The sequence below is a fragment of the Passer montanus genome, unplaced genomic scaffold (assembly GCF_014805655.1).
Source record: "Passer montanus isolate IOZ18808 unplaced genomic scaffold, ASM1480565v1 scaffold23, whole genome shotgun sequence".
NCBI classification, from domain to species: domain Eukaryota; kingdom Metazoa; phylum Chordata; class Aves; order Passeriformes; family Passeridae; genus Passer; species Passer montanus.
Genome location: NW_024366926.1, coordinates 2,875,951 through 2,901,368, shown reverse-complemented (window position 1 = coordinate 2,901,368; position 25,418 = coordinate 2,875,951). Strand labels below are relative to the sequence as shown.

Below are 25,418 nucleotides of genomic sequence, written 5' to 3'. Positions count from 1 at the left end.
AAGATTCAAGCACCACAGATCCAGCCATGCTGGATTTAAAAGGCCAGGAGAAGCCATGGCTTGTTCTCAGGGTGCAGGGGGAGATCTGGAGGGTTGCACTTTTGATTTGCAAACTGAGAAAAACTATTAGGAAAACCAACCAGGACAAAGAAGATGAAAATCCCACAATTTTTAACATCACTGTAACCAGACACAAAGGATTCAGATAGCTACACTTAGCTACTTTCTGTGGCTATGAAAGCAGGTATTATTTTAATGACACTATGGAACCAAATGGAACCTTTTTCTTTCCTTTCTAAGGTAGAAATTGATGTCTTTGATGCAGCACAACATTGAATGTAGAGATAATTTTTTGAAAGAGATTTGTGTAATGACTGTATGGGAAAACTGCACCTTGTTAAACACAAGTGTGGTTTATTCACTCACTGAAAGCAAAGGATGAAAATTATGATGACAAGCACATGTTGCCAGACTCTACACTGTATCACCCAGGAATAAAATTTTAAAAAATTTCTTGTGGGCAGCTAGCTGACAAAGCTATACAGGTTACCTTGAATCATCTGCCTGGTCTGCCCAGCTGGAAGAGAAATGGATTCAACTGCTCCTCCAGATTTTCTGAATAATACTGTTACTCACCATGGCTCTGCCTGTCTGGAAGGGTTTGAGCAGCACTGCTTTAACTGGGATAATCTGTCTGCAAAGGCAACACCATCACCATGTATCTTCCTTGACCTCTGCTCTTTTCAATTGCATACCAAAATAATTTTCGTATGTGCATTTTGACAGGGGATTGGAGAGATTCCCCCACTGTAGAGAATATGTGACAGAAGAGCAGTTTTGCTGAGAAAGGAGAATGGAGCAGCTTACAAATTTAATTTGATGAACAATTCAATGCTTTAAAAATGTCCATACAAAATCAGTATTTTCCAAATTAAATGTTTTCACTTTTTGTTCCAGAAGAGTGGCTGGTATAAAAGCTGACTTTGACTTCTTGTATTATTTCAACTTTTTATTAGAGTAGAAACAGAAATAGTTTAGAAAAAGCACATCTGAGTCATAACAAAATGTTTCATTGCCTCTGACCCAGCAATTCCAAAATTTACATTTTCTTGGGCTTTTTTTGCTTGTTTCAGGAGGAATTACATGCCCTGCTGTGTTTTCAATCCATCTTAGTCCTGTTTCCTCCCTATTTTGCCAGCAATGTGGCTCCCTTTCCACAAGGTAAGCGCACAGTGCTGTACTCCTGCCTGCTCTGACTCCTGGAACACCCATCTTATCTTGTGGTTCACATCCATCATGAACCAGGTCCCTCAGCTTCTTGCACGTCATGTCCTTGACTTCAGACTGCTCTGCAGGGACAAGTGACAGCCACGAAGGACATGGACCATTCCCTGAAGGTAGAACAGCTCCTGAGCTATCAGGAGACATGGTTTAGCTTGGACACCAATGATGTGGTAAGACCTCAGTCTTCCTCTAAGTGTCCACTAAAACAACCCCATAACACACGCTGCCTCACCCAAAATGCAGTGAATAGCTCAGACTTAAATGTCACTGGAACGGCCTCTCTGCAGTGATTTCAGTTTGTAAATTCTGTCTGTTTTCATTCAGTATTAACTTTTTCCATTTTGCTCCCAGGGAAACAAAAGTAGGTTTGTAGGAGTCAAAGCTCTAGTTTTCTTTGAGACTTTCCTCACCAGCATTCCACTGTGTCCTTTTCTCTGCAGGTAGAGCTTTCAAGTATTTAATGAATCCTGGTCTTCCATGTGTTCAAAATTTGTTCTAACAATAAATGCAATTATGATGAGCAAATTCACAGATATTTGCTGGAGGACAACAGGTATTTTCAGTATTTTTCCAAGTTCCTTCCAACAAATGCTCTGACATTTAGATTTATCAAGCTCTGTTCTTATAATAGCCAACAGGATTCAGTTAATAAACTTCAATAAACTTCCCTATTAAATTTCTCTCAAATAGGTTTGTTGTCACTTGCAGCATCTAATCTATTCATTGTGAAGCTATTAATACTGACTGCAGTGAAATGGAGTTTCAGCAAATGAGGTTGTTAAGCTCTGGGCCATCTTCTGCTACATGAAACATCCTGTGCTTTTATGCAAAGACAGAGGAGCGAAAGTATTTCTTTGTCCCTTTTTCCCCCCTTCCTTTCTTTGGCGATGATTTCAGATGACAGACCTCTGCTGGATTATAATCTGCAGGCCATGTTCAAAACACACAGCTAGTGTACATCCATTTATAAGTATTTGCTCACTCATTAGTTACTTCTTCACTGTCTGGAGCAGAAACATTGTCCCAGGATGGGACATTTCTTTACACCACCACTACCCCTTACATGAGTTTACACCACATTGTATCTTGACTATATGAACATGCATTATCCCCAACTGCTCCTGTTCATGATTACTTCTCACTAAACATGAGGCCTCACCCAAAATGTGCAGAGAGCCCTGCCTGTGATGAAAATTGGACCATGCTTCCAGGAATCTATAAAAGCAGCCATGCTTTCTTCCTTCCTCCTTCACAGTCACCATATTAAGCCTGCTCTGCAGCAGTACTCTGCCAGATCTAATACTCCCAAAAGCCTGCTCTGATTTCAGAAATTGCCTTGCCCTTACTTTTCCTCTTTAAAGCTGATCCACCTAATGACTGAACTTCCAATTATATGGCTGTCAATCCTAAAATCAAAGCCAGTTCATAATATCTCCCAGAGGAAGAATGTCATGTCACTCACTGAAATCACTGCAACAAATCTCAGCTAACTCAGTTCCAGGCAGCAGAGAGGCAAAATAAACCAGGAGAATATCAACAATGGGATTAATTTTGCACATAGGCAGAAATAAGAGTTAAACTCTCTAAGTTTTGATCCTTGATGCAGAAAATCATATTTTTTCTAGCATAAAATGTACAGCTGATTGAGAAGGGGGTGGGGAGGGGAGAGATAAAAAACCACCAGAAGCAATTTGCTAGTCCAAAATGCTGATGACTTTCCCTTAGAAAGAGAAAATATTCCTCTGCTGTCACCTACCTGCAACTTCTCTTTACTTCATATATGATTATCAGGGTGGGTCATTTTGAGGCCAGTTGCTGACATTTAGCCAAGCCAACAGTTGCTTAACAGGGTTGCAGAAATCTTTTGGCTTACAGACAGCAATCCCTTGTGACAGAACTGGTGCAATGGCATGCGGATTACTCCCTCCAAATACACCCTCCATCTGGGCAATGGGTCCCAGGAAGGGGAATCCATGGGGTCAGGGGAGGGTAAGTATGTCTGTAAGAGTTACAAGAGGGAACCAAAGAAGCAGAAGGGCAGGGGGGATGAAACCAAAGAGCTTCATTAGGAAATTGCCTAATGGTGGTGGGGAGATGGGGAGGTAAAGGAACAGCCTCCTGCAGTGGGTAAACTGGAAGTTTTGAAGTCCTGATATAAACTGACTATGCTATTTCTTTTGCAGGCTGTTCCTGGAGGTGTGAGCACTAATACAAGCATGCAGGGTGCTGGGACAGTGAGCACCCTTGAACACCAATCTGCCCAGTGAAGAGTAGGAGCTGCAGCATTTGAGCGGCTGTGGATGGATGAGATGCTGAAACACAGGCCACAGGCTGCCTTTGGATTAGCAGGGAAGTGCTGTCAGGGATCCTACCCTGCTTATTACCTATTGATTTCCACCAAATAACCAGCACCTCCAAAAACCCCCTTCTCAAGTAGCAGCCTTGAAAAAAAATAGAAAGTGAACATCTAATCATATTCCAGAGGGAGAAGAGACCAGCACTGCTGCTGCTGATCGTGGCTAAACCAGAGGCCTCCAGGCTCCAGGACTGATGGACCCCTTGAAACACAGACTAAATTTCCCAGGACCAAGGGCTTTTCAATATGAAGGATGATGCTCAAGGGCAAGGACTGCTGCATTCCTCAGGTTCATACAGCAGGTTGCCCCTGCCAACTCAACAACATTAGGCACTGACACATCTCAGCACTCTGCACAAAGGGACAGGCTGGGGGGAGAGTGCCTTGTTTTAGATTTGAAGCAATGACAATGAAGAAGTGAGATTTGCACATTGACAGATGATGGTCTCTGAATGGTCACTGAGGCTGCTGTCCCTGCCAAAGGCCACTCCAGGTTCAGCTTTGATAATTCCTCTGCATTTACATCCATCAAACTCTGAGCATGACTGAAAACAGAGCTCAAAGCTTTGAAAGCATCTCCAGGGGGTGTTCAGTTTTAAACAGACGTGGCTCTTGCTCGGCACCACATAGCCAGCTGTGCAGTGATGGTACTCACAAGACCAAGGTGTCTGCAGAAGACAGACACTTTTCTTTAGCCCAACCGTCTTTGAGCTGTTAAGTGCTCAGAAGCCAAGAATAATGTGTATTTTTATATCCATGAATATTTTGGTGAGTTCCCTTTAGGTATCTACAAATGCATTCATGAACAAGGAGAGCAACTTCAGGCACCTTGGACATCCTCTGCACTGAACCTGCTTATCCCAGAACCACAACTGGAACAAGAAATAATGGGGAAAAAAGTGACCATTAACACTGCTGCCAACATGCATGTTCATATAGCCACAACTCATTAATTTAAAATTAGTAAGTCCCCACAACCTAAAATGATCTCTGAAAGAAATTATATGAGAGCTGACTGACTTAACAGGAGAAACTGGGGCACTGTTTGCTGCCAACTGTAAAAAATTACAACAAATGGAAAGAAACGGAGGAAGTATTTATTCTCTGATGTCTTCAAGCCACAACAAAAGCCATAGGTGTTACTCAGAGTAGGTAAGAAGTGTGTAGACAGACTGTGATAGATGATTTTGTGGTGTCCTTTGAATATTCTATCAAGATGAGCAGAGGCACTTCCACCTCTCCTAGAACCTGGCTGCTTGCTATTTGTTTTATATGCAACATAAATTTAGCAGAAATCTCTGTCATGCTGGTCGCATTAATACATCAAGGAGCAAACAAGCATCTTGTGAAAGGCTGATGCATGACAACAGTAGCACTTCCACTGTCCAAATTTCCACCTTCTCTCTGCTTCATCTAGGCACCAAAGGGTCAGCACTGGCAAATGGGTTATAATGAGCAGCAATTGCACTTTGAAGTGTACCAGGGATGGGGTTTGAGATCCCTGGGGAATCCAAATTCTGCTCCTTTCTTTTCTTTTCTTTTTTTCTTTTTGCCTCCTCCCCTGCTTGCCTGTGCTTTTTACCACACCATTTTCCACCCTGTTTTCATTGCTGTATTGGCGAGTTATGTCCACACCATAGCACCCACCACCCCTGCAGACAGCTAAACTGAAACTTCTTGATCTCACAGCACTGAGACACATCCAGCAGCCCTCATCTTAGCAGAAAGGGCAGATTTGGTGACCAAACCCTGACTCACCGCACTGCCTCAGTTCTAACCTACACCTCCTATCTTCCAGAGTGACAGTCTCCTACCAAAGAAAGAATTTAACCTTCTACTGGTGTTTTCTAAACAACTGCTTCTGAAAAATGCAGGAAAGTAAATCCACCTGAAAACAATTCTGCAATACACACAGTTGTCCCTGCTGAATTCACAGTGCAGATATGATTTCAGCCTGGAAGTCACAGCTTAATTATATTTTTGGGTGGGTGGAAGGAATTTGATGGGAGATTTCATTTAGGAAACAATCAGGTCTCGGTTGGGTTAGAAATCAGGATATTAATGTTCTTCATTTTAATTTTCCTCTCTGACTCAGATTCCCACTGTTTGAATTTGAGCTCAATTTGTTCTGTTCATTATGAAGAAATCCACATGAATTTGACATTAAACTGCTTACCTCTGAAAACAGTAGCAATAATTTCCCTTTTTCCTCTGTGTGTTTCAGATTAAGTCTTTGTGGTTGACATAAAAACACAGAGGAGAAATAATAAAGCAAAGGGAAATAAAGTATTTATTCTGGAACACTACCCAGAAGAGGAAACATGCAACAGCACTTATGCATTCAGGAAGAAAAAGCAAAGGGGAGGGACAAACAACACCCTCATTTCCATTTCCCATTTCAGCCCATTTGCATGGAAGCAAACAGGGAGTGAATATGGCTTTCCTAGCCAGGGATAATATCTGTTGTGCAAATACTGGGGATCCGAGGGCTTTGTGGTGACCCTGATGGGGTTTGCTGGCAAGGGCCTTCTCCCTCATGAATGGACCCTTAGGGCCACATGGATGAATTTGTATTTAAGACATACCATCCTTCAGGAAGAGCTGCCAGGGGTCCTGGGCTCCAATGTGGAACAGCTTTTGAGGTCCTTAGGACCCCTGCAGGCCTTGGTGATCTCGATGAGACCCGCCAGGAAGCCACAGCCCTGCTCGGCTCTGGGCACCCAGTCCTTGCCTTGTGTCTGCCCCCTGGCTGGATCCTGGACCTGTCTTGTAGCTTGTTTTCCAGCCCTGTCTCTGCCAGTATCTCCTGGTGGTCTGGACCAGGTTCATCCCCTCACCTTGTCCAGGGCTCCTGGCTCAATCCCCTGTGGCACAATGAACCATCACTGGGGGTTTGGATTGGGCTTGACTCTCCCTCAGCTCCCAGGTGTTCTCCCTCAAGAAACAGCTCTGCTCTTACAGCTCCCTGCTGTTTCTTTTCTTTCACAGTACTGGAGCAGCAGCAATGCAGACCACCAAGAAGTGCCTCCAGGAGACCTCCATGGATGAGGGCGGTGGGGATGGTGATCAGTACTTTGCCCATGGATGGACATAAAGCATATATATATATATATATATATATATACACATATATACAAAAGATGCTCCTGTTTCTGTTATAGCAGAGCTGCTATTGGGATAAACTATCAAATTTGCTGTCTAGTTTATAAACTAAGAGTCAGTGCATTACAGCAGGAGAACAGCACTTGACCCAACACAACACACTTCTGGAGCAGTTTCTAATATCTATGAAATCTGGTGGCTTTACCTCTGGCCCAGTTATTTTCCTCAAGAGGGAAAAACTACTATGTGCTAACTTGAATTGATATACACAACTCTATCTGAGCATTTTCCTTTTACAAAACACTGCCTTGCACCAGTGACACAGTCCTTTGTCTCTGCTGCTCTTGAGCCTCAAGGCTCAAACAAAACAAGGAACAGGCCCTTCTTTAACAGATAACTTCCACTTTTCCTCCCCCCTTCCCCCAGCTTGAAAACCTGCAGGGTAACAAAGTACCACATAGTTCATAAAGATTTTTTTTTCTCACCCAGTTTTCTCATATCTAAAGAGAGACACTAATTACTGTATTGCCTCTCACCTAAGACATGGATAAAAATAGGCTGGTGTCACATTGCTGTTTCATGCTATGACTGCTTGTGTGCAAGGCTGGCTGAGCTATCCCAGAGCTTTCTGACATTAACACTCCAAAGGTGCAAACAGACACATCTCTCACAATCCTGAGGTGCCCAACTGGATGTACCCGAAGCTCAGGCAGGCTCTGTTGCTCTACCTTCATACATTCCACTTTTGAGCCTGCAAAGCACTAAACTCCAGCAAACAGTCCATCTTACATGCATTCCTTTTGTACTACTTTTTCAGCACTGCATCCAAGTGCCTGCATTAAGATCACACACCAAACACCCTGCAGGCAAAGGGAAACTCCTTTTTCCTACTTATGAGGTAATCAGCTTGGTTCAGCTTTTACACCTCTGAAGTTTTCAGCACTAGGAAAATAAATGTGGAGCACAGGTTGGAAGTGAAATACACAGAAGAAGTATGCAGCCAGACCCAGGGTGTGAAAAATTGGACAGAGTTGCACAGTGGAAATGCAAGGAGCAGGATTCCCCCTGGACCCTGAAACTGAGACCATGGTCATGGGCTGGACAGGTACACTCTTCATTTGACAGTAAAAAAGAAAATCCACAGCCAGTTTCTCTTCCCTTCCTCCTGATTTCAGTGGTATAACAACCCCAAATCCACATCACTACGAAGCCATAATGAGCAGCAAGTGAAAACAAAGCCAGACATACTTTTTATTAATCAATAATTAGATGCTACCTTCAGGAAATATCTGAAATAGTCTTTCTTATATGCCTTAGGAGAGAGTAAAGCTTTCATTACTGAACACATCACATCAGGTATATGCCTGAAATTCCTGGTGTGATAAATTTGAATAAGTAACATTATGGTCAATTACCTTGGCAGGGAGAGGGGGGAATAGAAGATAAAAAAGAATATGAAGCTGAAAAGAGCCATGAGCAGTATGTTACCTGCTAAATCAGAAAAGGACATAGCTGTATGTCTAAAGGAGGGATGCACTAACACAGACACCATATTCCAGACTGATGCCCAGGAGGCTCATAAGGAAGAAGGGATGAGATGTCATACAGAAATGCAGGTCATCATACAGGAAATATGAGTCTTGCCTGGGATGTTACCATGTGGCAGGAGGCTGTGAATATGATGAATAGTATCAGGGTAAAAAAAAGGTTTCAATGAGATAGTACCCCAGTTAGTGGGTGTCTCACTGCTTTCTGCTCCCCCAGCAGAAAGGTGAAAACTCAGTGCTGGCCCAGGACATGGAGAAATGGAGTTAAGCTCCAAGACCTGGATGCTAAGACAATTCTGGGGACAAAGGATAATTTTCTTCCTGTTTTAAAACACAAACAGCCTGATAAGTGTTTTAGTGTTAAAACACAGGCTGCTCTCTAAAGCTCTGGGGAAAATGCCAGCACGCATAGAATATTTAACTTGGGCTGATACAGATAGTTTTGTGCAAAAGGTGTCTAGGCTGAGAGGGCTAGAGTGGAAGTTTTGAACAGGAATGGGACCCTGTTGTATCAACCTCAGGCTGATCATACAGTTCAAGGTTCACATTTGAATCCTCTGAGTCTTAATAGCATGCTTGTAAATAAAACATTAATGAAACAGCTCCTTTAAAAATGAATATATATGTAAATATTAAAAGTAAGACAAGAACTGTGAAAAACATTGCCCCACTGCTCTGTTCAGGCTGCAGTTCTCTGGAGAGTTTTCTCTATGGAAAACCTTAAGACCATGAATGTTGCTTTTCAGCTGAAATAAACAGGATAAAGGGACAAATACCTGGAGTCCCGTGCAGCTGGGATTACTGTTGATGTCAGGTGTTTTTCCATGTGGAACTGACCACCTGCTGCTTTGGAGATGCCATCGCCCATAGAAATATTTTTAACCTCCACTTTGCAAATACTTCTGTTTACCAAACAAAATCCCTCAAAACCCAACAAAAACCAATATTCTGCCCGCCTGTGTGAAAAAAAGGGATGATGACTATAGAATTGTAAAACTTACTCAAGTCACTTCAGTGCTCCACCTAAAAGGCTTCCCTTCTAAAACACTTATCAGGCTGCTTGTGTAGCCAATAGAGAGATTCAGGCCCTTCAGGTGATTCACCGTATCCAGTGTCACACAAGATAAACAGCTGGAGGAAACCTGCATTGAAGATGCTTCCCCTGCCAGTTCATTTCCCAACTGACCTTTAAATAACAGGCACATGTTTTAACATGCTCTCACCACACTGGGTTGAAGATTGTCCACTTGAAACCTCTACACTTGTCCCAACTGACAGTCATACTTCCCTCTTGGCACAGAAAAAAGTGCACAACCAAAAAAGGAGAGATACCTTTCTTTTGCTAACAAGCCCAGAAGATCCCGTTTGCTAAAACACACCCCTTGATAATCTCAGCGGCATCGGAGAGCAAGTTCAACTTCTGTGCTAACTAAAGGAGCAAACATTTAATGCATAACACGTTTTGGTTTGCCACTGAGATGGAGCAGTGGGATGGATGGCTGAGGGAAACAGTGGCTCTTGCTGGAACCTTTGTGTGACAACCAATTCCCCCCTCCATTAGACCCAGACTGCTGCTCTGCAGTCTTTAATGCGGAGACAGAGAGAGATGTGAGGGCAATGTATGTGGATAAATCAGGCATTTGCAGTAATGGAATCTTATAGTCAACTTTATTAATGAATCTTCAGTGCAAATGGAAAATATCCTGACACACAAAAGACCAGTGAGTTAGAGAACAGTACAGCTCCATGTTGTGCCTTCCCCCTTTGCACTAATTTTGGCAGTTTGTATAATGCTCAGAGAACAGAATCATATACCCCTAGTTCCCCCAGCACACAGCACTCAATACTACTCAGCACCAGTCAAAATCCTTCAAGGCTATCCTCAAGCAAAACTCACCCTAAAATCAGTGGGAATTCTGTGAGAATAAAGAGTGAATAGGAACCAAAGTCCCAACTCAATTCTCAGTTGAGCTTTGCAGACTAACCACCAGGACTGGAAATATGTTTCATTTTCATTATCATGAGAACAGCTAGGCCAGTAATCCCAATTCTACCCTCTCTTAATTACAGCATCAACTGGAGAGATAACACAAAACAGAGTTTGGCATCTGATTGCTCAAGGTTAATTCATAAAGCAGCTGTATGGAAGAGAAAGGAGACAACCTCTGAGGCTCTTTTTCTGGTATTTTGTTACCGCCGCTTTCCTACAACTCCCTGAAAAACACTTGGTTTAAAAAAGCTGTTCATATTTCCCCTTGTGCCAGACACCACATTTTGTTTGGCATATACATTTCTGATAGCCTTTCCTCCACAGATGTCTATAAAGTTCACATCAGTCACTTCTTCAAACTACGTATATTAACACCAACACAGACAATTTTGTTCCAAGCACAGTTTTTCCTTACGTCTATGTTCTGCTGTTCACTTTTGCTTCTGTAAAGATGACAGTATTGCTACATATGCAGGACAATCGGGGCTCCTGTGATGCTTAACACAGGCTGTACAGTGCTGTAATGGCCCATTTTCACTGTCAGCAATGAGGCCTGACACGTCAGCAGCTTCTGGCACTAGCAGCTTTCTGAGGGAAAGGGGAGATTTCAACTTAATTTCATTTCTCTCTTTCACTTTTTCTAACTTCCTTCCAGAAATGACAATTCTTGAAAATGCACGTGTAGAAATAAAGAAAGAAAAGAAAAAGAAGGCAACAACCACCATAAAATCTCCTCCCATTTATCACTGTAACATTTCTTGGGTGGTAGAACAGGGTCCAGTGACATTTGGAGTGAGGAGGAAAAGGCAGGGGGCAAAGAGGCAACATATTTCAGACTCCTTAAAGCCATCAGAAGAGTTACAGATATGAAAAGCCGTTTATAATTACCTCTGTTGAGTGAAGCTGAACTGTTTATATCTCCAGTAATAAAGGAAGACTCGGACTGCTTTCGAACTGTGTCATTCCACATCCTACGAATCCGGCTCTGAAGGGGGATTGAAGCACAGCAGGCAATGAATTTTTAGCAGCTGTAGAGAGGTTTCTTTCTGCCTCACTAAGGATTGCTATTGGCATGTCTAGCTCAGGATGAGACTTGCTTCTAGCCAGCTGTAAGCAAGCAGTTTGTTTTGTTGCAACCTGCCTCATGCATGCCAGACCCTGCCAGACTTACTTCGTAACACAAATGCCTACCTCAAAGAAAAAGTGTATAACTGAATTGCTTGCATCTTAATTAAAAAAAAAAAATCATGCATGAGAGAAATCCAGACCCCATGCCAGCTGCAGGTTTACCAATATAGCACCAATAATGGAAAAATAACCTACACACGTGTGCTTCTCATACTCAGACAACTTGTTTCTTATTTTTTGTGAACTGTAACAGAAGACTTGATTTGTATCTTGGTGTCCCTGAATGAACAGAAGTTTTCTATAGCTATTTTCCATCTTGAGGATTTCAGGGGGGCAAAAAAATCCCCACAAATGAATGGCTTCTGTTCCCATGCTGAAAAATCTGTGATGGTTTTGCCATCTGTGGTATAGCTTCTGCTACTGGCAAAAGTGTCCTGAATATGTTGGCCTTCTGTTTTGTTCCTCAAATATGCTGTGAAGTATCTGCCTCTGTGGCATTTACATTGCTGTCTCACTTCTCCCCAGCTATACCTTGCAAAATATCAAAAAATCAGCCAAAATGCATCTTGTGAGCAGTTTGGTCCCAATCCCAGCATGAAGGTGACTGGAGAACCCAGGTGTCCCAGGGAAACTCTGCCTCACCTCATGTCTGTGATTCTGATGGACCTTTTCCCTGGCTGTGTCAAAGTGATAGTAGGTGGTCTGGGGGACTGAGAAGACTTTTTTCCATTATGACAGACCACACTTTCTTAAGTGCCAAAAATCCAGTGGTTTCCATAGTGAGATTTTAGCCATGAGAGATTTCCCAAGGCCTAATCATATGGTCCCAGACTGAAAAGTCCTGAATTACTCATTAACTATGGAATAACAGCATCTCCTAATAATGCATTAGCCCTCTATAAATGGAAGTGCCATGTGACATGAACCTCATGATCTTTTTACAGTAATTATTTTTCACCTGGACATTTAATTAATTGTATTTCTCTGACATGATCCAGTGTAGATTAATTATTCTGTTTTCTATGTGCTTCTCAGAGAATAAAGGGATCTTAGTAGCTTTCCTCCTCATGGTCTTCTCTAGTTAAAGTTTTCAACAACTCAAGAGTTATCTCCAAATACTCTCCATCACCTATGTGAGGTTTCTCCTGGCTACAACAGGCCTTTGGAACTTCCATCCTTTCAAGGACAGGATTCTGCAGGCAAAATAATCTTCCTTGGTGCCTCAGACCTCACCTGACACAAGGGGACTGCTGCCACAAGACTCAGTTCACCCTCAAAAGGGCTTGTTCTCTTGTGCTGGGACTGGTGAGAGGGGGGGACCATGAAATCAACTCTTCTTGGAGAGGAGGGCACCAGCACAGCAGCTAAGTTTTGTAACACCAGAGGCTTTCAAATGAGCCACCTAAATGCTGCTGGATATTTTGAGTTTTGGACATTACTGGGATTTGATGGCCTGCTGGAGAGAGGGTCTATATTCTATTGGTTTTATTTGGTCTGCATATCTACCAGACCTTTGAAAACACCGAAGCAGAACTTTTGGATGACATCTTGGAAATCACTGCAAATAAATAATGATTTGCTCCAAGACATAAATTGCAAATTAGGTTTTCCTGGAAAGTTATAAGCTGTTACTCACTGCACGTCTTTTATAATTTAATAGTGGAACTGTCATGTATAATTACTTCCATTACTAATACTGAATAAATTTGTGTTTGGTTTCTATTGATTAAGAAATAAGCTTCTTCATTTTATATGAACTCTTCATCCATAAATCTGCATCTCTACACACAAGTTAGCTTCAAAACTGCTAAATGCACAAACTACACAAAACCTGAATTTTCAGGTGATCAAAGGCAACAAATCTAGTAGCTTAGTGAGATAGTCTGAACCCAGTGGCTTGCCCTAAGAGGTCTATAAGCTAAGATAAATTGTGTGAACAGACCAAACCACTGAATGTCAGAAAGCCAGCTCTTTCCCTGGGAAGTCTGCTACAAGACACTTGTAGCCTTTAAATATTTTTTACAAGAAAAACACTCGGGGCTTATAGCAACATTCCTGTACATGTTAATAGTTAATAGTGACAACCTTCATCTCATGATTAAAGGATGTACTGGAATGTAGCACAGCTGACAAAAAGCTCCCACCTCCTGCTTCCCATGGAAAGCAGGCAGGACACTTCAGGTGATAACTACCCACCTGCCTCTGCAAGGCAAGTCTGCACTTTTTACTCCCAACAGAGCTATTCAGAAGGTTCTTGGAGAGGCATTTAATTGCCATCATATCTCAGGGGAAACCACTGTGTTGAGTGCAGGTCTGGAAGTGAGGGAAATCTCTGCAGGTGCACTAGGGAGCGGCCTAAGGCAGCTCCTTTGGTGCCAAGATGAGCTTTCTTCCCAGAATAGCTCAGAAGGGTCTTGGCATGGCATTGGGACACAAACAAAAAGCATGGGTTACCTGTGAGCCTGTGGAATATCTTCCAGGTGTCCTTGACCCCGAGGTTTTTCCTGAGCCAATGGAACTCTCTGTACTTTTCCCACTACAGCAATGCGTGCGCAGGCATTTTCCATACTCTTTCCGTACCTGGCCAAGGAAAGAGCGGTGGTGGTTAGCAGGCAGCTCCTCCTCCAGCCCACTGCCTTCTGATTTTCAACACAGCCCTGATTTTTCCTCAGTGTTAAGTTGGAGCAAAACCTGCTGCAGTGTGTGGGAAAGCAGTCTCGTACCCCTTGCAGCTGAGCTCATGGCTGAGGATGCCACAAGAGACTGCTCCCATGCAGCAAAGCTGCTTGTGGGCACCAGCTGCTTACAGCATCCTCTGAGGCACATCAAAGGAGCACGGGAGATTTTGCTATAGGTACACTATTTGTGGCTGAAAATTAATATTGTTGTAGATTTGATATAAACTAGCATATTGGCTCATCAAGGTACTAAAAGTTATTGCTTCTGGCAGGGGACTAAGAAAGAATTCCAAGAGAAACATATGAAAGCTATTGATTTTTTTATTAAAAAAAAAGTTTCTTGCAGTCAAATTGAAATTTGAGGAAACAGCAGAACCAGCAGCATCAGAGATTATATTCCCAATGCTCAGGGATGACTGGAACCTGCTTTTCCACAGCACTGTGCAAGCCAGTCATGTTTTAAATGGGCACTGCAGTCAAACCCTTGCCACCTCCTTTGTTCAGAGGAACTACGCTGACTTGTTCCAGAACAGGATCTAACCTTCCACCAAGCTTCAGGTGTGACTTTCTATGGGCAGCAATACCCACAAAGCAGATGGGACAGGGCTGAAGGTGAGCAGACTGTACTGAAGAGCCAAAAAAAAAGCCCCCAAACCATCATGCATGTCCAAAACACCAGTTGGAATTCCCTGAAGCACATGGTTAGCTGTACAATTTTGCCGAACTCTCCATGAGCATTTCACAACTCTGTGCAACAACTGTTTAAATAGCAAATTACAGCTTTTTCATTAGGCTCTTCCTTAAGCGCTTGAGACAAACACATACCACAAGTGCCCAATATGCTCGAGTGCCTAATCAATCCTTTGCTGAGAGAAAATAATTCAATTGCTTTAATTAGCCACCCACTGCTTGCCTCTCTGCAGCGCTTTGCCGATTTTCTAGGCCATGATAGATAGGAAAGGAAAGACTTTTTTTTTCTCCCTTTAAATAATACCTCCCTCAGCTCTTAGGTCAGAGAGGTGCATCCACTCCACATCAAGGTACCAGCTGCATTCTCCTTCCCTCTGTGCAGCCGTAAATCAGGAACAATTCCACAGTCATCAGTGGTGATTTAAGGGCGTAAATTGGCTTAAGACAGAGAAGAGAATGGTTCTGTCATGCTGATTGAGAACCCCATGAGCCAAGGAGGCCGTGGAGCAGTACAGGGCTGCTGGGTTAGGAACTGACCCTTTGCAGGGTGCATTGGAGGTGAGGGGATGTACCAGTCAGAAGGGTGCAGAAATTCAAACGTCTCACAGAGAAGCACCTGCTAGTTTAATAAGCAATGGTGATGCTTCCTACACTCTTTTTATCATCTTGCCTGGAAATTCTCTAGCTGAAAGGTTTGGGATCATCAGCAGGAAGTTGCATCTAGATAAAGCTTTAAAGCTTCTTAAGACAGATAAATTTGAGATGCAACAATAAAAGTCTTCCTTTGGTTTCAAGAATGACATTTGCACACAGTTCTGTAGATCCTTAAAAAGGTATCACTTGCAGTGCTCACTTTTTGTAATTTTGATTATGTTTTCATGGGTCAGATCTCCCTTGCCTGCATAGGAAAATGTGAGTAACAGAGGAGCAAGCCTATGGCTCTCAGACGGAGGACAGATCTGAACATGGACCTGAATTTACTCAATAAGCCATTTCACCAAAAGATACTGGCTACCCTGAGAAACTGGCACCAGTGTATCCACATAAAGTCTTCCCTACTGGTTCAGTAAACTGCCCTTTGAAACTAAAATGTACATAGCAAATTATCAGCAGACATGCACAGAATTGGAGAGATCTGTATAACAAAATTTAAGCAGAGAATAAAAAGGTTCTTAAAAATACTTATTACTGATTGTCAGAGGCTGTAAATTTGATCTATGTAAACACAGAATTTTTATTCTGTTGAGTTTATTTTTTCCCCCTGGAGTTTATCTAAGTTCCTCCACTGTTATCTTGCAAATGTTAATTGGGGCATACTTCAATTTCCACCAAGAAGCACTTGCTGTGCTTGCTTTGAGGAAGATTTCCAAAACACTGCATCAGACCCAAGCAATACAAAGGCTAATGAACTGCTGCAGAACACAGGTCCTTCACTTCTTCAAAAAGAATAGGGAGAATAGGGGAAGCAGCTCCTATTACATCCCATCAACCCACACATGCTGCCATGGAAAGGGGCAATTTCCTGCAGGGACTGCAAATGAGGATGTAAAGCTCCACTTTGCTGTGAGCACTCCGCCACGTGAGCACTTTCTGGATCCTAGTGGATTCTCCCTCCTCTCACACTGGCACACAAGGAAGGAAAATCTGGCTGACAGCAGGAAAAGCCCTGACAGCAGGACCCTGCAAACTGACAGCTGCCTTTTCCCCTGTCTCTGACACATCTGCCAGGGCCCTTGCTGCTGAAATGCCACTGCCACATGTCCTTGTCAGAACCTCATTCCCCAGCATCTTGCTGGTTTCCAGTCTAAATACCACCCTTATTAGGTGCACAGAGATAAATCTGTGTGATATGAATTCAGGGCACACAGACGATGCTATGCTGTGGTTGTTAGGCAACAAAACACCTCGTTACCACCTCTCTTGCTGCTGGGAACCATCATCTTACCTTTTTCTGGAGGACACAATGGAAAATGAATATAAACATTCCCTGCAGAGAATTGAATATGGTGAAGAGATACGCCATGATGACTGTGCTTTCATTAATATACATGAGTCCGAATGCCCAGGTCAGTCCTAATAGGCAGAGTAGGGCTATTGCACCTATAACCCAGGACCTGTCAGGAGAAACAAAAAAAAAAAAAAAAAGAAAAAAAGAATGGGATTGGTTTTTCATCTACATAAAAGAAGGCATGTGCCTATAGGCAGGAAGATTTTGCCCCTGGTTTTAGCAAGAAGAAAACAGCATATCAAAATAAATCATAGGGTGCTTTTGTCTTCAAGCTGAATGCAGTTTACAAATCTTCAAGCTTGAGGAAATACAAGGAAATGGAAGTGTTATGAGCATAGAAATTTATCATAACCAAAGCACATTTGTAACCACAATGTCTCTTTTATAAATATGTAAAAGCAGTGTGGATGTAAATGACATGTAGATGTTATTTCTGCAAATGGAGGGAAAGAAAATAAACCAAATGAAATGACAACTCTGATTGTCACTTTTTTTAGTGTCCACTGGTTTCACAGGACTGCCAGCTGGATTAGCTTCTTTATTTACACTTAACACCAAGACACATGTATTGCTGCATTTTAGCTAGTCTCCCATATGCCTGTAAGCCAGATAAACAGCTACAGGCAGGTGGGCAAGCCTTCCCTGCTTGCCAGACCCACTCCACACAAGGATGTTCTTTGCAATGCTGCTTCACACTTCTTCCACCCTGCGATGAGGGGAAGCGTGTGTACTTGTACAGGCACTCACACACCGCATTTGCCAGCGTGGGAGCTGCTGCCACACTTCTGCCTGGAGAAAGGAGGGGCAATCCTTCTTCACATGGGCTGTAAAACTAAGATTATCACTTGCTCCATCTCAGGAGGGCAGTGGGAGTAGAGGTGTAGCCACTGCTTGGCCCCAGGTGTTGTTCCAACAAACAGGGGAAGCAGGAGGTTTTTGCCTGCTTTCTCCGACTGATTTTCTACCTGGACAAAGGTAGCTGGGGACATGGATGACTGCTGCATGTCAGGTTTTTTGGGTGGTTTCAGGAAAGCTGGAAGCTCTGCTGGGATGGCAGGAGGAGTATTCCATGTTACCCTGCTAAATAACATTTTGTCATCTCCTAAATTACCTTCTCAAAGACCGATCTTCAAATACCAGGACAAGAGAAGAAGTGCGAGAAGCGGTATATGAACTCCGTCCTTCTCCTAGCCTAGTTTTCACATGACGTATTACCTACAACTTTAAAGGAATTGCTGCTGCACAAGAGAGGGAGTCAACTTCTAGCTGGGAAGCAAGCAGCACCTTGAATATCTGTTTGCCCTTTACCTGAAGGCTTTGGTCTTCTTCTGCCATCCCCTGTTATCATTAGGCATAACATCATGCAAATGAATGCATTGATATCCAATTTTTGCACTTCTTCCTCCCTGTTTAGCCCTTGTATATACCAAATCAGACAGACTGCAGTGAGCCAGCACCTCTGCCTCCTTGTCTGCCCCAAGGCCCCCTGAGGTGCTGCAAAAGGGCTAGCAGGGACAAAGACCTGCCTCTGCTTCCAAGCCCCTTCAGCCTTGAGGGAATGTGGCCTGGGTTTGGGCATGTTTGGGTTTCCATCTGCTAAGCAGAGCATGGGGCAAAGGGGGAGAAAGATGAAGCAGCAGCAGCTTGGGGGGACAAAGCAGTCCTGCGGAGGTCAGACAGACAATCTCCGCTACGGAGATGCCATGGCAGCTCACAGCCTTGAATCCTCTTCCTTTTAGCAGGGCTTGTCACAAACAAAAGCATACCAATGTTGTATTCAAGTCTTTTGTTGTTTGGTTTTTTTGGGGTTGGTTTTTTTTTGTTGTTTTTTTTTTTTTTTTTTGTTTTTTTCCTTTAGGTATTAGAATGAAAAGGCAGCATGAAGTCTTCCACTGAAGTTTATAAAATATGTATTATTTAACCACATGACCAGAAGAGCTCCCTAAGGTAACTGCTTATTAAGACAGTTCTTTAAAAATCACTATTATGGACCTAGCAGACCAGAACAGCTCCTTTGAAGCATTTCCAGTCAATCCCACTAATAAATATTTAGCGTGATGCAAATTGAAAATACATTCTCACAATCCTTCAGAAAGGTAGTCACTAGATAAACTTTACAGCTTTAGTCGCTTGGGATATTTTTCTCCCCAAGATTCTGCCACCAGTGAGAGCATGTTATTGTCCTAGCTGCATACCAATTAATAAAATACAAATAATTTTCTTTTTCACCAAAAAAAAGAAGAACAAATTAAGTGGAAAACCCCCCTTTTTTCCCCTCTTTCCTCTTTTCTCATCCCCAGATAAAAGCTTCCTGTATTTCCAGAGTCTTTCAAAAATTATTCCCTGGAAATCAGAAAAGTATTCTGCTCTAAAGCACAGCCCATTTTTGAATGTGATAAAGAGCCTTTGGCTGCAGAGGTGTGCAGGAATGAAACAATTATTTAGTGAAGATATGCTACCTTCAGTGATGGAAAGGAATCTGTGGGTTAGAAGACCCCCGACAGTGCAAACTGCACGCATTAACAGTGTTGTGCCTCAGAAAACAAGACCCAGCAATAAGAGGACATGGAGATTACTGTGAATAGCTCCATCCCACATCCACAGAAAAAACCAGAGCCAAGCGATGAAAGAGAACATGGGAATGGTGCTGAAAGAACGAATACAAAGGACTCTTCACCAGAAGAACAAACTGAAAGTCTACTGCAAAGCTCATTTGCTTCTATTTTGTGCTACTGCACATTAATTTTTTGGTTGCAGGAGAAAGAGTGTGGATGCCCTAAGGCATATAGTTTCTAGGCATTTTTCGCTTTTTTCACAGGTTTGGGGTTTGGTTTTGGTTTTGGTGCAGCTTGAGGTTTTTATCTTGCTTTTTGTACAGACTTGCTGCCGCTTTTCCATGGCTTTTCTTTCTTGTAGTGGAATTTTATTGCAATAAAGAAAAAAAGTATCTGTTTTTTTGGTGCATTTGAAAATCAGTGGTTTACAATTAGGGAAAATTAGGAGGTAGTCCAATGAGTAAGGAGCCACCAACACACACAGATTTGCTTGCACTATTCCCATTAACTAGAAAGGGAATCATGGGGAATAGCAGCCATGCACCTTTTTGAAAATTTGCTTCTGTATTTATACTACCATAAAGCAATCCCAGTGACAGAGCACAGTGGACCAGAGGCTGCTATTGGTAGAACAAGTCTGTACTACGCAGGATTAAATTGGGAGCTTTCACCTCGAATTTAAGTAACATCCAATTAAAAAATATAAAGCAAATAAGGTGACAACTGGTTGGCAATACACATGCAGCACATTTACTCTGCACCTTAGCTGTATGCCTGACCATTTTCCTGCACAGTTTGCTCTTCTGCCTCAAAAGCGAATGACAGAAGCTTCAATGATTTTTCAATATTGATCTGACAGCTGGTTCATGAGACCACACTGATAAATGAAATTTATCAGCCATTCAGGTCATTCTTACTTGATGAAGGGTCTGTTATCCTCATAGCTAAAGAATGCATAGACATAAAGACAAGAACACCAACATTAGAAATATAATGACATAGAGAATAGAGTTTACTGCTTGTTCCCCTCCCTTCTCCCACCAGACATCACCAAAACCAAAGGGGGACTGGCACCAGGTGTGCCTGAAACACACCAGCCAGCCTGGCTTGCTGCCCCAGAAAATTGAAACTTGACTGGGAATGCTGGCTAAATGCACAGAAGTAGGCATTGCTAGCTGTGTGCTGAAGCTACCCCTCCTGGCCACCATCCCACAGCTATCAATAGACTTTGAAATAGCTCTCAAATGTCACGGCTGTCCCTGGAGAAGACAAGTTTTGAAACCCCAGCATAGCCACCATGGTCAGCTTTCACATGTTCAAGTGGCAAAACTTCACCACGCCTCCAGCCTGTGGGGCTGGAGTGTGTTACAGGATTATCTTCACTGCCATTTGCTTTTCCAAAGTGGAACTTCCAAGTTGCCACATTATGAGTCAGACTGCAGCATTCTTGAGGTAATGGGATCAGGAACTTCTAAAGCCCTGAGTGACACAGCATGAACTTACTTACTACCATGTCATGGGGAAGAGCAAAGGCCTCTGCCAGGCAGGGGTGAAAAGCAGCTCACTGCAGTGGTGAAGAAACCAGGCTGGATCACTCAGCTCCTGTCACTGCGGGGACACAAGATTAGCTGCAGCCATGTTCCATGGGGAGTCTCCCTGACCTTCTGGGACAGGCAGTGTGCCTAACCCTGCCTGTGTGGCAGGTGAAGTGCAGCAACTCCCAGGCCTGCTCTCCCCACTGACTCGGAGCTTTTGAACCTTGCAGAAACCCCCATGGGTGCCAGAGATGGAGGATGGCTCAGTATGTTCATCTCATTACCCCTAGCAACACAGCCAGGGCCAGTCCATCCTGCTGAGACCTCCCTTGGTCAATACTGGCAACCTGCAGCTCCCCTACAATGCAATTAAATGAAATGAAGATATGAGACAATCTGGAGCTGTTAGCCCAGTAACGTGGGCAGGAGCAGCGCCTGGATTTCTGTTACTGTGTTTACAAGCATGCAGGTTGTATGGTAAAGACTTTATACTGAAAAGCAACCAGCACTAGATTATAAAAGTACAGAAGAATTAGAATGCTTTTTTATATTGTTATTACTATCCAGACAAAGTTTTTCAGCAACCCATAACAGCATTTCTTCAAGGCAGCTGAAAGTTCCATTTCATCTTTGTATAGACAAAATGCAAAACTGGTAAATTCAGATTCCCTTTGAGCTTGAGGCTAACACTTCAAAGCAGCTCAGGAGAAAGCCACCAGAAAGACCTTAGCAGTTTTTCCCCTATTTCTAACATGGATGTGTCTAGGACCCACTGCTCAAAGCAAACAGGTGCCTAAAGAAGTGAGATTTTAAAAGATGCCTCACTCCCAGTTTAATTCTCTACACACAGGGGCCATAGAATTTAGTGTCTGGTAGCTTTCATGAAATACAATCCTTTTCCTTTTACCAACTAAAGTGTTGTAAAAAGCTTAACTCTGTGTTAGCAACAATTTCTGACAAAAATTACTTCAGAATGTTTTGGTTTTTTTTACCCCTGGTGAAGTCTGTGAAACCTATCAGTGCTGCAGTAATACTGTGTCATTATCTGCAATACATAAAACCCATCACTTAGACAAAAGAAAAGCCTTGGAAGAGCCTCAGTTCCCAACAAAATGGAGGTGCTGACTGGACAACTGAGATTATATTCACTAGTAGTAAAAGGAAATAATAGTTGAAGCAGAAACTGTTGGAAAATCCAGCCTAGCACAGCCTGAGATGCTGCATCTGAAGTGCTATCTCCAGATTTGGTTAAATTCATCCAATGGCTGGCAGTAAGGGATATAGCCCATTGCATTTAAATTATGTGACTCTGCTCCCCGCCCCCCCCAGCCCAGCCCAGTTAATGTCAGACTAGTACCCCCAAAGAGAAATCTATCCCTTAAAAGAACAGGTATTTAAGGTAGGCGGGGCTTCACCATTCCCTGAAGAAATGCATTTCTCTACTGACTGCAGAGGAAACCTGAATGATGGCTTAGGTGGAGGCTTCACTTTCAAATACCTGAAGGTAAAAAGCTGATCTTTAGTGGCTGCATTATTCATTGAACCTGTGAAATCTTACCTCACCTCCCTTGTGTTCCTTTGCAGCCCAGATGATGGATAGTGGATGGTCTACCAAGCTGTATAAATACCTAATTCATTTTCTAATCTTAAAAAAGCCCTGACTTTACCTTGGGGCAAAGACTTCTTAAGGTTAATTACACATCATGTAAAACTCTTTCAAAATCTTATTTAAGTTAGATGTCTTTCAATTTCCCAGAGTACCTTCTCCTTCAGTGATGAGAAAGGATAGTTCAGATTACCTTCTATATTCCTATACTTGGTCTACATTTCCTGACCAATACTTTTTTAAAAAAGTTGTTAAAGTTAGCTACTTATACCCTTGTTTAGATGCTTAAGGAATTTCAAAATCAATTCATCCTAAGCTTAGGAACCCCTTTTGCACTACCTATCTTTTTAAAACCCCAAGAAATAAGTTTTTGTCACCAGAAGACTGAATTGCTGGTATACACATGGACAGCCCAAAACAGTTACAGCCCATCTGCAACTTATATTACATGAAGCAAATGACTTTCATGTACCTAGATTAACAATATCATGAAATGCTAAAGCTTTCACTTTTTCTGAAGCAGGAAAAGTAAGTCAGGAATTTACCTTCACATGAAGATTGGTTCTAAAATGCTGCTGAGCAGAGAAAGTCTGTTTTCAGAAAGCAGCTATTCAGCTTTCATTTAAAAAGAATAATGGCTGGTCTTCTTATGCTTTGAAAGAGCTTTTTTTTTGTTTGTTTTTAAATTTAACAAACTGTAGTTTTGAGCCACATTTAGAGTAAACCTCAGCCTTTAATAAAACCCTACATAACTAATTGACTTTACATATTATATTTTTTTACAACCCTTTACAGTTTAACTTTACTTAACTTGAATTTATCACTCTTTTGACAATTCCAAGTATTTCCCCATGTCTATGATAGCAGGAAAAGGCTCAGTAAGCACATGGACTGATGCCTTGGGCCCCAGAATAACTGTTTGGATAGCAAGGAAAAACACCGAAGTGAATATACAGGACCTTTAGTAGCTGTTAGGGGTGATGAAACCCAAATAAAAACAGATGGATGATGTGCCCCCACAAAAGCATTCAGAAAGACCCATGGAATTAATTTTAAGATGGTGCAAATAAAGCAGAGAGGCAGATGTTTCCTGCAGGCAAGCATGAGGGAAACACAAAATAAAGTGTGCTATTGTGTCTCCCCACTGCATGCCAATATGAAGTAGTAGGGATGTTTTGCTTTTTCTTTTTTTCAAATTTCAAGGATTAGAAAAGATTGATTTATTGAAGGAGTTGGAAAGTCCAGCACTCCCCTCATAAAGCAAACGGGTTCATCGTTAATTAGTGAAGGAGCATCTTCATGGCGAGAAAAATCAATACCAAGCAATAAAAGAGTGCTTAAAGGATTTTGCCTTTGCATTTCGTGACAAAGTTACCACCTTGATGGCATGAAGCCAAATGACTTCCTAATCTCCTTCCTTAGGCTGCTGGTGTTCATCACGCAGCCTTCCAAGTCATCATTTACCAGTCTCATTTCTGGCTCCTGCACTGTCTTTGACAGTAGGTAGCCAGTCCCCTCAAGATATCTGTAACCATCTCAGGGGTCAGTGAGCCTGCCACAGCCTCATTTGCAGGAGAAACTCCTGCCTTTACCTGCCTTGAAGATCTGTAAAGGTTGGGGCTTTATCACCTGGTACAAGGGTAGTTTTATATATATTGAAAGCCATAGCCACTTTTGATTTCCACCAATAGATCTGCAAATATTATTCAGACAAACGAGCCCAAATCTTCCTTGGCCCTATGTGATGCCTGAGCTTATGATTTGGGGCAACCAGTGCCTAGACTTTTCTGCCAAAGGCAAAGCATCATCCCTTTCCGCTCAACTCACCCAGGGAAGTCATGTCCTGCTTCCTCAGACTGGTCCTTAATTATTGCAATTGGAAAGAGCAATTCTGTTAAGTTCATCTCATTTTCTGTAAGTAATTAATTACCCTCAGAATTGCTTACCCTGTTTATTTCCTTCCTCCTCACTTTGCAAAGGCATGGCACAATTATTCAAGTCACACTGATGTGTAGCCACATATCTAATTGTTTCCACACTATATGGATTCAGCAAAGCCTTTAGACACATTTGTATTATCCAAATAGCACCAGCAGGGCTTGCTGACAAAGTGCTTAAAATGCATGGCCTTTTAGAACAATAATCATGATTTATGGGTTCACAGAAAGATTGTAGGTATTAAATATCTTCCAGGACACACTCTCAAATCAATAACCACTGATTGATTTTTTTTTTTTTCTTTTAGCAAAAAGGACAACACTTGTCAGTGGGAAGATTAGTGCTTTACAATCACCATTCAACATTAATACAACCATCACAAAAACACAGGTAAACAACCAAACCCCCAAACCAAAACAATCAGATATCAACCAAACCCTCCTGTGAAAAACTCAAACAGCAGCAGATTGCAACAAATGAAATCAGATGCTGCCATCAACATCTCTGTGGGAAAAAGGCACGCAGACAAAAGTGCAGTCTCAGATGTTTTTCCAGCACTGGCAGGGTTTCTGCCTCTGAGGTGCTCATAAACTCGGCCCTTGGGCAAAATATAAATGTGCCATACCTTTTCTTGGTAGGAAGCTTGTACATAATTTGTTTTGTGCCAACTCCCAGTGGTTTTTCTGGGTTTGCTTTAGGCTGCCTATTCAACTTTGCTCATGCAGAGATGCAGATGAAGGTTACATAGGAGCAGCACTGAGTTAAGCAGGAGACTAAAAGGCAGGGTGCTTTCTTACACAGGATCCAGGGAGATCTGGGACAACTTTTGGCTTCTTCAGCCTGATAAGGAGAAGGCTGAGGTGAGACCTCACAACTGTAGTTGCAGCTTCCTTGATAGAGGAAGAGGACACTGATCTCTTCTCTGTGGTGACCAGTGACAGAACCCAAGGGAATGGCCAGAAGTTGTGTCAGGGGAGGTTTAGACTGGATATCAGAAAAAG

At 42.5% G+C, this 25,418-nt stretch overlaps 1 protein-coding gene across 14 annotated transcripts in view; it reads right to left on the bottom strand.

Annotated features, from left to right (window-relative positions):
• The window catches only part of ADGRL3 (adhesion G protein-coupled receptor L3), a 490,192-nt gene that overhangs the window by 22,625 nt on the left and 442,149 nt on the right, over positions 1-25,418 (bottom strand). For 8 of the 14 annotated variants that reach the window (XM_039710508.1, XM_039710495.1, XM_039710502.1 and 5 more), the window contains 4 exons: positions 20,256-20,282; positions 16,721-16,889; positions 13,862-13,987; positions 11,168-11,264 (listed from right to left, as the gene is read on the bottom strand). In XM_039710508.1, coding sequence (XP_039566442.1) covers positions 11,168-11,264; positions 13,862-13,987; positions 16,721-16,889; positions 20,256-20,282 — 419 coding nt within the window. Of the gene's footprint in view, positions 1-10,556; positions 10,868-11,167; positions 11,265-13,861; positions 13,988-16,720; positions 16,890-20,255; positions 20,283-25,418 lie in introns of those variants that run through there. The other 6 variants (XM_039710500.1, XM_039710503.1, XM_039710505.1 and 3 more) reach the window with 2 other exon arrangements.